The sequence below is a fragment of the Denticeps clupeoides genome, chromosome 9, assembly GCF_900700375.1.
Source record: "Denticeps clupeoides chromosome 9, fDenClu1.1, whole genome shotgun sequence".
NCBI classification, from domain to species: domain Eukaryota; kingdom Metazoa; phylum Chordata; class Actinopteri; order Clupeiformes; family Denticipitidae; genus Denticeps; species Denticeps clupeoides.
Genome location: NC_041715.1, coordinates 6,553,913 through 6,566,706, shown reverse-complemented (window position 1 = coordinate 6,566,706; position 12,794 = coordinate 6,553,913). Strand labels below are relative to the sequence as shown.

Genomic DNA, 12,794 nt, shown 5'->3' with positions numbered 1-12,794 from the left:
TTTTTGCAGCCGTTCAGCGAGTGTCAGAACTGATTCATGTGGCATCTGACAACTTTAACGCCAAATGGGTCCCTTGGTTTTGGGCGTGCAGGAGAGCGAACGGTGAACTCTGGGATGTGGGCTGGTGTTCTGCGAAGTTACGAAGGATTTCACTCTTTCTTTCTGTTTCTCCACAGGGGACATCACCCAGAAGGGCTATGAGAAGAAGCGCGGAAAGCTGCTCTCCCCATACATACCGCAGATTCAAGGTGAGGCAGCCGCGCCCTCGCAAATCACACTCGGCTCTCCAGAGCAATCCCATCATGCCTCGGTGTAACTGGAAGACGGAAAGCACAACTCGACCTTGGAGCCGAGTGCCGATTGATTTGGTGGTGGGAAGGCTGGTCAGGGTTTTATTGCTGTTGCGAGGCCGGGCGAGATACCCGCTGTAATTCAGCCGTGGACCTCGGCTCCGTCCCTGTCAGAATACTTGGGATTTTATGGAAAGTGTGTGTGTGTGCGTTTGTGTGTGTTTTTTCCTCACAACATCTGAAGTATTGGGCTGCAGTGTTCATTGCGTTCTGCGGTATTTGTGCACAGTGTGCATGTACTCTAAGAACCTGTTTAAAGTTTTCAAAATGGCCCGAGGCAGGGGTCAACCCTGTCATGCGTCCATCGAAATTCAAAATATTGAGCGCAAAGGGCCGGTGTTCAGATGGTCCGTCATGTGACTCGGCGCAGGTCGAGGGTCAGTGGCCTGGTGTAGATGGGACGTGCCTGTCCGTTTTAGCGTTCATCCGAAGGTCTTGAAGGCCAGGGTCTGTTACAGGAGACTTTACAAGCTTATTTAAAAAAAGCAGAGTGTTTTTTTTCTGATTTTATTCTTGACAATAAAATAACCTGAAAATATTTCACAGTATAAAGTTTTCGTAATCTCTGAAATTCTGTTTTCGAGTTATTTTCGAAAGGGTATTTTTGTCCATTTGATCTCCATCTTGCAGTTAAAATTTGTTTCGATTGATTAGTATAGTTTAGATTGAGCCTTTTGGCACTGGAGAGAAACCCTTCCTAAAAAATGGTACCTGCACCCCGATGACCTCAGAGGAATGTGTGTATTCATCCATATGCTGTTTCATCCGGGCCACAATGACTGCGGATGAATGTTTCATAAGGCTCTGCGGTGGCCTCAGTCTAACCCGTCCTCTGCAAAGGTATGGTTTTGGTTTGAGCCGGCTTCAAACCAAAGAACCTCTGCCTTCTCACCAACACTGCGGACGTCTATCAGATGGTTTTTGCTTTTCTGAATACCTCTCCACCATGCGGCCTGTCCCATCAGCGTTAGCTGTTAATAAATAAATAAATCGCCCGAAGCCGGCAGGTCTCACGTGAGCCGGCGTAAGACCTCGGAACGCGCTTTTGCATGTCCACGTGAGGCGGCAGCGATGTGTTCGCTGCGTTTAATCGGCGTGGCCGTTTCCTGACATAATTCCGGTCCTTCGGCCGGATGAAAAAGCTGCTTTGTGCCAGGTACGCCAGTAAGTAGATTTTCTTTCTGTTGTACCCCGAGCACCGGACAAAACAAGCATTCTTCCAATCAGTTGAGTAGGTTTAGAAGCAGCCATTTTGCTGTTTTGTCTGGAATGATCAGGATAACTAATAACAGCCTGTAGGATCCCGGATTGGGTCTGATGTCACTGTTCAGCGTAGGCCGTTTCTACCTGGCAACTAGAGGGTGGGCGCGTTCACGCGTTTTTTTGGAGCGTCGTGTCCTCGGTCCGTTGTTTGAAGGACATGCGGTGTCAACCGTGGCCGCGTGTGGCCAGCCTGCGTTGTTGGGGTCGTCACGTGGGGCCGGGTGAGAACTGTGGATGTTTGCTGGAGCCCACCCGCGCTTCTTGTGATCTCAGGCCTGCTGATGTGTGAACCGGACTGACAATGTGTGGCATTCAGGCCTGACCAGAACTGGCTGGAACTGGTGCAAAACACGGAGGTCAGAGGAACCCGCTTCCAGCAGAACCCCCATGTCATCGTAATATATATTATCTTTATTACATATGTTAAATATCAATATTTAACAATATTTAAATCTATTTGCTTGCACCCCTGAATATTACAAAGTGCCTGTAAAAGTTTTTAAAAAGTAAAAAACCGTTGTCACCAAACAGAACAGCATACAAAAATGTGCTTGCAGAATTGTGCACATGTGCCTTCTTTTGTCCTTCTGTTTACTTTCCGTCTCTCTGGTGTGCCAGGTTTGAGAGAGAGATTTTTATTTTGATATATATATATACACACACACACACACACACACAGAAAAAGACACAACACACACATACCTACAAACAGTACAGGCCAAAACTATGAATGAACAGTTATGTACTTAAACAAAAAAGGTGACATAACTGAAATCATGTTTTATATTCTAATCATATATTATATTCTAGTTTCTGCTTTGCACACTCTTGGCATTCTCTCGATGAGCTTCAAGAGGTCGCCACCGGAAATGGTTTTCCAACAGTCTTGAAGGAGTTCCCAGAGGTGTTTAGCACTTGTTGGGGTCCAGCTCACCACAAACCATCTGGATTGGGTTCAGGTCCGGTGACTGTGGAGGCCAGGTCTCCACTTTTTGTTAAGTACATAACTCCACATGTGTTCATTCATAGTTTTGATGCCTTCAGTGAGAATCTACCAACGTAAATGGTCATGAAAATAAAGAAAACACATTGAATGCGAAGGTGTGTCCAAACTTTTGGCCTGTACTGTGTGTGTGTGTGTGTGTGTGTGTGTGTGTGTGTGTGTGTGTGTGTGTGTGTGTGTATATATATATATATATATATATATATATATACACACACACATACATATATAGAGAGAGAGAGAGACAGACAGACGTCTTTTTTTTTTTTTTCAATTTTTTTTTTTGGTCAATTAAATATTATATTTATATCATGTTATTATATATTACATCATATTATACCAACAGTTGGTAACCTGAATAGTTTGCATATGCTCTTTATGTATATTGTATGTTCTTTTGCACATTAATTTTATAATATGATTCATGAATACATTAAGCACTATCTTTTAGGCCATTTATCCCTGATAAATGGCTCTAACCTTTCATTTCTGTCTTCTGAATAAAACTGGAAGTATAAGCCATCATTGAGATGTCCTCAAAAGTTGGAGCAATTCAAAGAACAAACTGAGTTGTCTGTTTTTTTTTTCCTTTGTGTTCTTTGCTCCTTGTCTGTTTCTGCTTTCACGGACAGAAGCACATTTCAGGCGTGCAAATTGAGCAATTTTCAGCCCAATCATGCCTCCCCTGCTGCAAATGGAATGGGGTCTCCGATAAACATGGTTTTGACCTGGTTCTGAGTCACGAACACTGATATATCCTCAGATCTCCTGTTTAATCATTTGTAGTTATAGACACAGAAAAGATCCTGACATTGTAAGGAATTTAATGTGTCATCATGTGTATTTGTGTATTTGCCAAGGTCAGTTTGTACAAAGCGTACAGAACATGCTGAACATGCTCTGTTCTGTATTTCCCGTTTTCTCCTCTGGTGCCCCAGACTGTAACTGGACCCGCGTCGTCTCCATGAACCTGCCATGGGATTGATAGCGACTCGTAAATACCGTAATGTTTCATTTTGGGAGCTTGTCTGCTATGCTCTGTCACGTCCATTGATTTGAGGGTGTTGCGTTACGCGTGAAGATTGAGACCCTCGAAACTCTGGGATTTAATGTCCGGGTGGCACAGGGAGCTTATTGCAATACTTTTTGGAATGATTGCACGCCGGTCCAGTCTGCTAAGATGGTTGTTATGCCAGATCACTCATCCTTCTCACTCTCTTTTGTTTAGGTGTAGATCCATCACTACAGCTAGAACACAGAATCCAGACGTCGTCACAGGCTGCTCCTGTCGGCTCCAAGCAGAACAAATCCCGTGCTCCCAATGCACGGGATGAACGCTTCCGATCCGGTAAGGACCCCCTCATCAGCCCTGTTGCATTCACATTCTCACAATATGTTAATTGTGATGGGCTGTAATTAATCACTTTTTGCTTTGCAATCATTGTTTGGTAATAACAGACCTGCGATGGGGGTCATTTGAACATTGTTCATGTAACCTGAATTGCAATCAGATAGATTTTTTTCTATATTATTGGCATTATAATCAGCGCAATCAGTGTGTTTTCGCTGTACAAAGTGTTATTTTCTGTTTTCAGACCTGCACACAGAAGCTGTACAGGCTGCCTTGGCCAAATACAAAGAGAGGAAGATGCCGATGCCGTCGAAGCGCCGCTCTGTTCTAGTCCAGTCGTCGGTGGAGGCCTGCACGCCGCCAGGTAGGTAGCCAGCCACACCCCGTAAACAGTCCTGCAGCGTGGAAGCCCCGGTAGAATATCAGACCACAAATCCCGTCCATCGGCCTGCAAGGACGGCCTTCACCGAGACCCGCTGGCGGCGGCCGTTTAGGTGACGAATATTTTTGTGTGAATGGGTCCATTTTCCCCCACTGAGAGGTTCTGTTCGGTTCCAGGCAGTCTTCCCACACATTTTACATAAACGCTGCATGATGGGATGTGTTGCATAGCTGACCCCTCGTCTGTGTTCTGTTTCTATTTGTGTTGTGGTTGAGGTCATCCGCCATTTAACAAGGGGAGTTTTCATGAAGATTACATGTATTTGTATGTGTTTTTACATGATTTAATGTTTGTTATTGGGAAATAAATTGTGACTCAAAATGTGATTATATTATGAATTATTTTCCCAACTTTAGAGATACAAGCTTTAAAAATGTTATCAACGCAGTGGAGAAAGCAAGGAAACGTGTTTTTATCGTTTATTAAATATCTGGCCCACCCTAATTAGTGTATGTTACAGACCATTGTAGCGGGGAGTTCTCGGTGGACATTGCCAGGGCGTTTTTAGGTCGATTTAATGAACTTAGAAGGACGAGGGGACTAAACGCCCAGGGCCTGCTTTACGTCTCTTTTAGAGCAGGGACCCTCGCTGTGAGGGTTAACCAGATTAAAGGTTCAGAGGTTAGAGTTCAGGGTAGCAGAAGGAGACGCATTCAGTCCCCTATGGGAATTGCGGCACGGTCCCCTGCTCCCATTGTGGCCCCAATGCAAGCCAACACACACCCTCACACACCCACACACTCTCATTATAATGACACCCAGCAAAGGCCCCATCTGTAACTAACGCAAACCTCATAACGTAAATCCATATATTTGCTAATTCTGACCTTCTTTGGGGTGCCAGTGAAGCACCCACAGCACCCACCCACAAATTTTCGAAGCGGCTTTTATCCGAAGCAACTTGCAATGATGACACAATCCTTGTAAGCACATGAAGCTGTAAAAAGTTGAAGCTAATTAAGCAAGTACTAGATTCATAGAGCTGTTTTTTTGGCAGAGCCGTTAACAAGGATGGCCGATCTCGGGCCGAATGGGCCAAGGCGCTGGGTTGTAATTTATAAAGCCAGGCATGAGAAAATATTCTGGGACATGCCAGTGTATCCTTAATGGGAAACTGGGTAACGTCTCACACTGCTGTGGTGTCATCCACACCCATTTTGCTTTGATTATTGGGTGCTGCCACCCAATTTTTATCCGATTTCTTTTTTCGTATCCTTGCTTATCCGGATTCAGTTTTTTCCGTTGCCTTGGACACAGGGTCACAGGCCCGCATTCTGATGGAGCTGTTGAATATGCATGAACAAAATATGATGAAATCTTGCCTACGCAAGGCCGCACGACTTCGGGCCGTGAGCATCTTCTCATAATGGGATCAAGGTCGCTGCCGAACTCTTTAGTCGTAACTATTCCGACTGTTTTTGCTTCTCCTGTCAGTGGCAGCCTGCTGACTTTAAAGTTTTTTTTTTTTTTTTTTTTTTTTTTTTTTTTTGCATGAGCTGTGCTTTCTGGTTGTGTAATGAAAGCTGGTTTCTTTTTCTCTCTTGTTCTCGTTGCTGCTTTCACCCTCCCTCTGCTGCCTCAAGGTCGCTCTGAGATTTTTTTGAGGGGGGAAAACTAATAGACATTAACTATTAATTTAAGATTAGGTTACGTCTTGGACAATTCTTTTTAATTTGAGATAGAGTTACACATTTAATTCTATATTTTAGTGACTGTGCTTGATTGTGTAGAGCACGGTGAGGATGATGATGATGCTGATGGACATGGTGATGAAGTTGTCTGTCTCCTCTGGTTTGGTTCTAATTTGAGTGGACACTCTCCACAGTAATCTCACCCAGTGGGTGATTAATGGCATAATTAAACATGAATTAATCTGCATTACCTACAGACTGCATGTCACCGCCCCTCATCCTTAGTTACACACACACACACACACACACACACACACACACACACACACACACACACACACACTCTTGCTCTTGTATCGTCCTCTGAGAAGCTGTGCATCACTCAGACTAGGCAGCATTTTCCCATTAGGCATTCCGGACAGACTCCATGCTGGCCGTCTGTCTAGATGCTTGATGCGGTCCTGTCCTGTTAGGGTTCATTTAGTGATGCCTCCTTGCCCAGGTTGCAAGGACACGGTTCTATTGAAATGCTGATGTTCTGGAACGTTCTGCAGCACAGTAGGTTGTACTGTAACGGGATGTTAAATTCCTAACAAACTGCACCCTGCTAATAAACTCTTTCTCTCGCTCATTAATGCCAGCATGCCCTCTCTAGTGTACACCCACTCCAGGCCAGCGAATTCCGAATGGAATGCTGCAGCGCTCCTCCTAGCTACTGCTGAGCAATTAAAATGGAGCAACAGGACCGTAAAAAGGAAAAAAAAGCTACAAATGCACCACAGATCTCAAAACCAGAAGCTGTGAGCTAGAGGACATGCATGCAAATGGGCAGGAATAGTAAATCTCTTCTGCTGATCTCTATTTCAGATTTTCTCTATCATATACGCACCAATTAGCCATAACAATTCAAATTTCACATTTTTAGCCAGCGAGTCTGTTTCGATGTGCTTTTCTGTGTTTTTGCCATCTGAATTTTTCTATTTTTATAGTAGTCGTGTGTGTGTGTGTGTGTGAATATAATTGACTCATAAAGTCTGATGGGGTAGAAAGCTTCTCGCTCTGCTCTTTTCCTGCGGTTTTCACTTTCCATTCACTTTCAACTTGGCTGCTTCATCTCTGGTCCGTCAGACATGTGGATTTTCCGAACGAAGCGTGTGCTGCACGTCCGCGAGAGGCACGTCAGGAGTCTTGATTTATTCAGACCCCGGGATATTACTTGGTTTTCTAGATGTTCTTCTCCTTTCCATTCCTCCATCTCTTGGTGGTGGTGGTAGTAGCCTAGGGTAACACACTCACCTATTAACTAGAAGACCCAGGTTCAAATCCCACTTACTACCATCGTGTCCCTGAGCAAGACACTTAACCCTGAGTGTCTCCAGGGGGGGACTGTCCCCTGTAACTACTGATTGTAAGTCGCTCTGGATAAGGGCGTCTGGTAAATGCTGTAAAAAGTAAATGTAAATCTCTTTGGATAGACACGTGCCTACACACAAACACGTGAAGTTGTGTAAGATATTAATGGCTGTCGCAGCCCTAGAGCTCACGAGCATCCCTGTTTTTTTTTTTTACTGCCGTTTCGTAGCCGGAGGAAGAGGACCAATAAAGTGGCTTCTGTCTGGACCTGGGAAAACGGGCGTCAGTAATAATGAGATCTGCAGATGGCGCGCGTCTGAATGGGTGACGAAGAAAACGTTGCGTTGGACGTGGTGACTTCATGGCGTCTCGCCGCTGACCTCTGCACAAACCGCACTCCATCTCTGCACCAGTCCATGCCGGCATGGAACGAGTGTACCGGGCACTTCAATGAACTGACCGCACTCGCTAATTAACTGTGCTGCTCTGGAACACGATGGTGGCGGTAAAAGTAAGTCGTACCGCGGTACGTCACATTTTCGGCTTTCAAAAAGGGAGTATTCTGGAGAAAATCTGGTGAATCTGGATTGTTTTGTTCCATGTGTTTGCTTAAAAAGAAAATAAGAAAAATTTCCTTGTTCAGCATGCCTGAGAAACAGGCAAGTTTTGCACGTTGAAAACTGTTTTAATAAAAATAAAAAAATTTCTGTGGTTTTTACCATTTTTTGGTGTTCATTTCTCAGCTGGATTTGAGTTATGTGCTGAGTTAAAGTCAGCTCGGGTTTACCTGCCGTGGAAAGTGATTTGTGAAAGTTCTTTTGAGGTCCGATTCACCCCATTTGATTTTCGGTGTACGGGTTCAGGGTCGTGTGGGCAACTGAAGGAATTGAGAGGAAAACCAGACAATTTGTAATGGCAAGATGCGCTCCAGACGAAATACGCATTTTACTTTCAGGGAGCAAACAAAATAGTTCATTCAGAGATTTTGATCTGAGTCGGTTCCGCCAAATAAACCACCAAAATAATTTGTGCAATCTGGGCTAAACCATTCTGCAGTAGCAAGCAGCTCTGGGTGGTGGTTCGAGTTTATTTGTTGCAGAGTTTTGGGTTCTGCCTTTGTTTTTAGGTTCTTTGGTTTAGTTTTAGAGCTGAAATAAAAAGTTCATCAACTGTAAAATCTTCTTCTAACGTTTCAGCCTGCGAGTGCCGCAATTCATCTTAACAAGCGTCTGCTGCACGCTAATGATCATGTAGAACCAGGGGCTCTACTGTAAATCCGTTACTGGAACAAACACATCATCACATGACCACTGAACTCCTGCAGTTCGCCGCCGTCTGTGCCTAATTAGCGGGAATTGATTTATTAGCCCATGACTGGCGTGCTCTTATAATGTCATTATATCATGTTTCGACACGTGCTCTTAAAGTATTGACCTCTAGCAGAAGGGTGATGTGCGATTTAGAAAATGCATCTGCTGGATCTTTGAATCGCTCCTCATTGGACCATGTGCACGACATTTAACATCAGAGCTCAGCTTCATTCGTAAATGACCCTCATCCTCCTCTTCATCACCTCCTCGCCAGCTCTGATGTTGATTGGACATCGCTTCCGTTCCCACCCTTCTTTTTTTTTTTTTTTTCTTTCTTTCTTTCGTTCCTGTTTTTTTTTCTTTTCTTTCCTGTGACGCTGACTGCCCTCTCCCCACCTCGCAGACACCTCATCGGCTTCGGAAGACGAGGGCTCGCTGCGGCGGCAGGGACGGATTGCCTCCTCCACCCCCTACCAGGCCCACCCCAACGTGGAGCACTGGTTTAACAGGGTCATCCAGGGCTCCTCCACCTCATCCTCCGCATCCTCCACCTCATCCCACCCTGGAGGGAGACCCCACGCTGCCAACTCTGCCGCCAACACTGTATTGGCCGACCTCATGGCACACACCCACTTAGGTCAGTACTCGCCCATCGCAAACACAGGTGTCCAGTGTCCACTAAGGTTTCATCAGTGTTAGAACCCTCCTCATGAGTGCTTTGTGCTAAGTGAACCTTCCTGAGCACTGTGTGTGAAGGTCTATTGGAAAAGAAGTAAGCCATGTAATCGTTAAACTAATTTGTAAGGCCTTAGAACAATTCCGGAGAGCCTTACGGTGAAATCTTAGTAGTCGAAATCGTACGATCTGTACGTAATGCGAACGGACAGAAACTACTAAGATTTATCCATAAGGCTCTATGGAATTGCTGCCCACTGCCCACCAAGGGTGATGGGTTAAATACAGAGGACAAATTTCACTGTGTGCCCCGTGTGCTGTGCGGCTGTGTATCACAAGTGACAATCGCTTTGCTTTACTTAACTTTTAACGATTGCATGACTTGTGTTTTCCAACAGACATTCACACACAGTGTAATGAAAATAATAGTCAAAATGCATAATGTATGCATAATGTGTCTGCCCATGGGGTCGCTATTGTGTGGTTCTTGCTCAGGGAGGTCCACTTAGCATGCATTCGACCTACTTAAACGAATCAATCCTGGGCCGTGCCTCTGTAGGTTGTGGCCAGTCAAAGTCAAAAGCAGCCATGAAAATGTCACAACAATCATAATAATAGTAATGATTATGAGAATAATTATAAGAGCTGTCTGGCTCCTGGTGTTCCCTTAGTGGACGGGCCGGAGCTCTCAGAGTAAAAATTTTTTTTTTATTAAATTGCCAGTGGCTGCAGTGAGCATGTGGCTGACGGCCTTGTAATGCATCTGGGCCTATGCCTGACAAATAATCTGTCTTGTGAATGGTAGAAGGACTTGAAATGTAAATGTAGGACTCGGGCCACTCTCGCCTTCCAGCCACAGCCCACACCTCACCGTGCCTGCCCCCCTCCCCTTTCCTCCTCCGTCCCCCGAGGTCACTTTTTGAAGCGACGTCTCAGACCGTGGCTGTAAATAACGCTCAACGGCGGCACTGTTGCAGCGCAGGCCTGCGGGCGGTACGGCCGACCGGCAGACAGTCCCTTTTAGTCATGGCCGAGGAATCTAGTGAAAAGAGCGAACAGCGAACTGTGTCTCAGATTGGATTTGGAACCAGAGCGTAGCATTTGAAAATTAAAAAAAAAAAAAAAAAAAAAACTTAATTTATCTTTAAATAAATGCATAGCTTTATATAGAGTGGCCATTGAAATGGCTAGAGTATTCATGCTTCTTTTTGTACACATATTTCAGAAATGCTTTTATTCGAGTTGAAGTGATTTTTGCATATTTGTACTTGGTGGATCCAGGCTTTTATTAGAAGTTGTTTCAGTAGTTTCAATATAAAGTGTGATCAGAAGTGTGTAGAGGCCGTAGGTGTGCTTGCATGCACATGTGCATACACACACACACACACACACACACACACACACACTCACCCTCACATGCATGCACACGGTGACCCCCACTCACCCTCTGACGCCCTGCTGCAGATAATCACTCGGCGCCCCCTGACGTGACAGGCCTGTCGGAGCGCTCGATGCATGCGGAGCGGCCCCAGGTGGCCTCGGTGCGAGGCCATCCCCGCGGCTTCAACCACGCCAGTGTCATGGAAACCGGCGACGGTGAGTGCCCCCCACCCCCACCCACCTCCTCCGCCCAGAGCCGGCCGCCTCGCTACCTTTAACGCTACGAAACGTCAGGCCGCGTGTATCCATGGATACAGAGCACCTTCCCCGTGACGCGTCCGTGGACGCAGCCAATGGGTGGCCGGCAGGACTCTCTCCTTCCCCCTCCATCACCGACTCCACCACTTTCACCGCTGAAACGGCCGATCCGCGTCATATCAGAACTCGAGCTCGAGCCAGCTGATGGAGGACATGCTGAGGTTGTTGCGGGACGTGATGTGTTAAGCGGTGTGCGTCGAGCGCTGCCCCGCTGCGAGGCGGTGCAGATCAACCGTACGCCGCGTCTCCTGCTGAGTGCGAAGAGACTGAGGAGCTCCTGGAGCTCACACTCTTATACTGTCGCCCATCTGCCCCTGTTTTATTCACTTTCAGGTAACAGAGAAGAAGACTAGGTGGTAGTAGCAAAGTGGGTAACACCCTCCTCTATGAACCAAAAGACACCATTGTGTCCCTGAGCAAGACACTTAACCCTGAGTGTCCCCAGGGCGACTGTCCCTGTAACTACTGATTATAAAGAACTGTAAATAAAGGCATGTGATAAAAGACTAAACTGACTAGTTCAGAACAGTGATAAAATACAGCTGCATGTTCAGTTAGTTAAGTGAAGTGATTGTCATTGTAATACACTGCAGCACAGCACACGGTGACACAACGAAATGTGTCCTCTGCTTTTAACCATGACCCTTGGTGAGCAGTGGGCAGCCATGACAGGCACCCGGGGAGCAGTGTGTGGGGACGGTGCTTTACTCAGTAGCACCTCAGTGGCACCTTGGCGGTTCCGGATTCGAACCGGCAACCTTCTGATTACAGGGCCGGTACCTTAATCGCTCGGCCACCACTGCCCCAGAATTAGAAGCCCATTGCATGCCTTAATGGGCAAAAGGTAGGAATTGAAAAGCTCTTAGAAAGTGAAAGTGATTGTTTCTGACATTGTGAAACACTGCAGCACAGCACATGGGGCACACAATGAAACGTGTCTTCTGCATTTAACGGATACGTTCTGAGATTGGCCGAAATCCCATTCTGCACTTCATAGTGCACCAAGGCAACATTGGGGAAGGCTTTGCTTTTTAATGTAAAAAAATTGTATCACTATCCATTTTATCCCATGCTTTAATCCTGTTACATCCCTATTTTGGACCATGAAAATATGGCTGACTACCAAAACAACAACAATATTTCATTAGCATCTGTGAAATTTAGATTTTGATCAATACGAATATACAAAACGCACACACATTGTGCTTCAGAGATTGAATGAATGCATTTGCTGGGTTTTGGTGGAGCAATGGTGTCCTGTTTTAAGAGACTCTCCTCTCCGCATGCTCACCCACACTCTTCCTCTTCCTCAGGCTTTCACGGGAAGCGTTCCGGAATCGGTGCTGTACCGGAGGGTATTTATTTCTATTCCCGTTCTTCTGCCGACACCCCTGCTGGTCTGTTGTGTCTGTGCCTGCCGCTTACTGTCTGTCTGGTCGCTGAGCTTATCTCACTCTGTTGCAAAACGAGTGCAAAACTGTTTTTTTCATTTTTTCCCACGATGTTGTGAATTGTGGAGAAACATCCGTTCTACAGATAGATGATACAGTTACACTTACACAAGTTCTTTTTGTTCCTGTTCATGGACTAAGCCTAGTTCTGGACTAAAAGTGTGATGTGGTTTCAGTTGACCAGTTATGTCAGGATCGACTGTATTGTGGACAACATAATTGACGTTTCCCACCCCTGTGATGAAGATGATGATGATGTTGATGGTG

General features: G+C 45.7%; 1 protein-coding gene across 12 annotated transcripts in view; it reads left to right on the top strand.

Annotated features, from left to right (window-relative positions):
* dip2a (disco-interacting protein 2 homolog A) overlaps positions 1 to 12,794 on the top strand; it is a 69,465-nt gene that overhangs the window by 36,671 nt on the left and 20,000 nt on the right. For 6 of the 12 annotated variants that reach the window (XM_028990531.1, XM_028990535.1, XM_028990532.1 and 3 more), the window contains exons 2-7: positions 177 to 248; positions 3,845 to 3,964; positions 4,212 to 4,331; positions 9,107 to 9,340; positions 10,843 to 10,974; positions 12,390 to 12,431. In XM_028990531.1, the coding sequence (XP_028846364.1) occupies positions 177 to 248; positions 3,845 to 3,964; positions 4,212 to 4,331; positions 9,107 to 9,340; positions 10,843 to 10,974; positions 12,390 to 12,431 (720 nt within the window). The remainder of the gene's footprint in view (positions 1 to 176; positions 249 to 3,844; positions 3,965 to 4,211; positions 4,332 to 9,106; positions 9,341 to 10,842; positions 10,975 to 12,389; positions 12,432 to 12,794) is intronic. The other 6 variants (XM_028990542.1, XM_028990541.1, XM_028990543.1 and 3 more) reach the window with 2 other exon arrangements.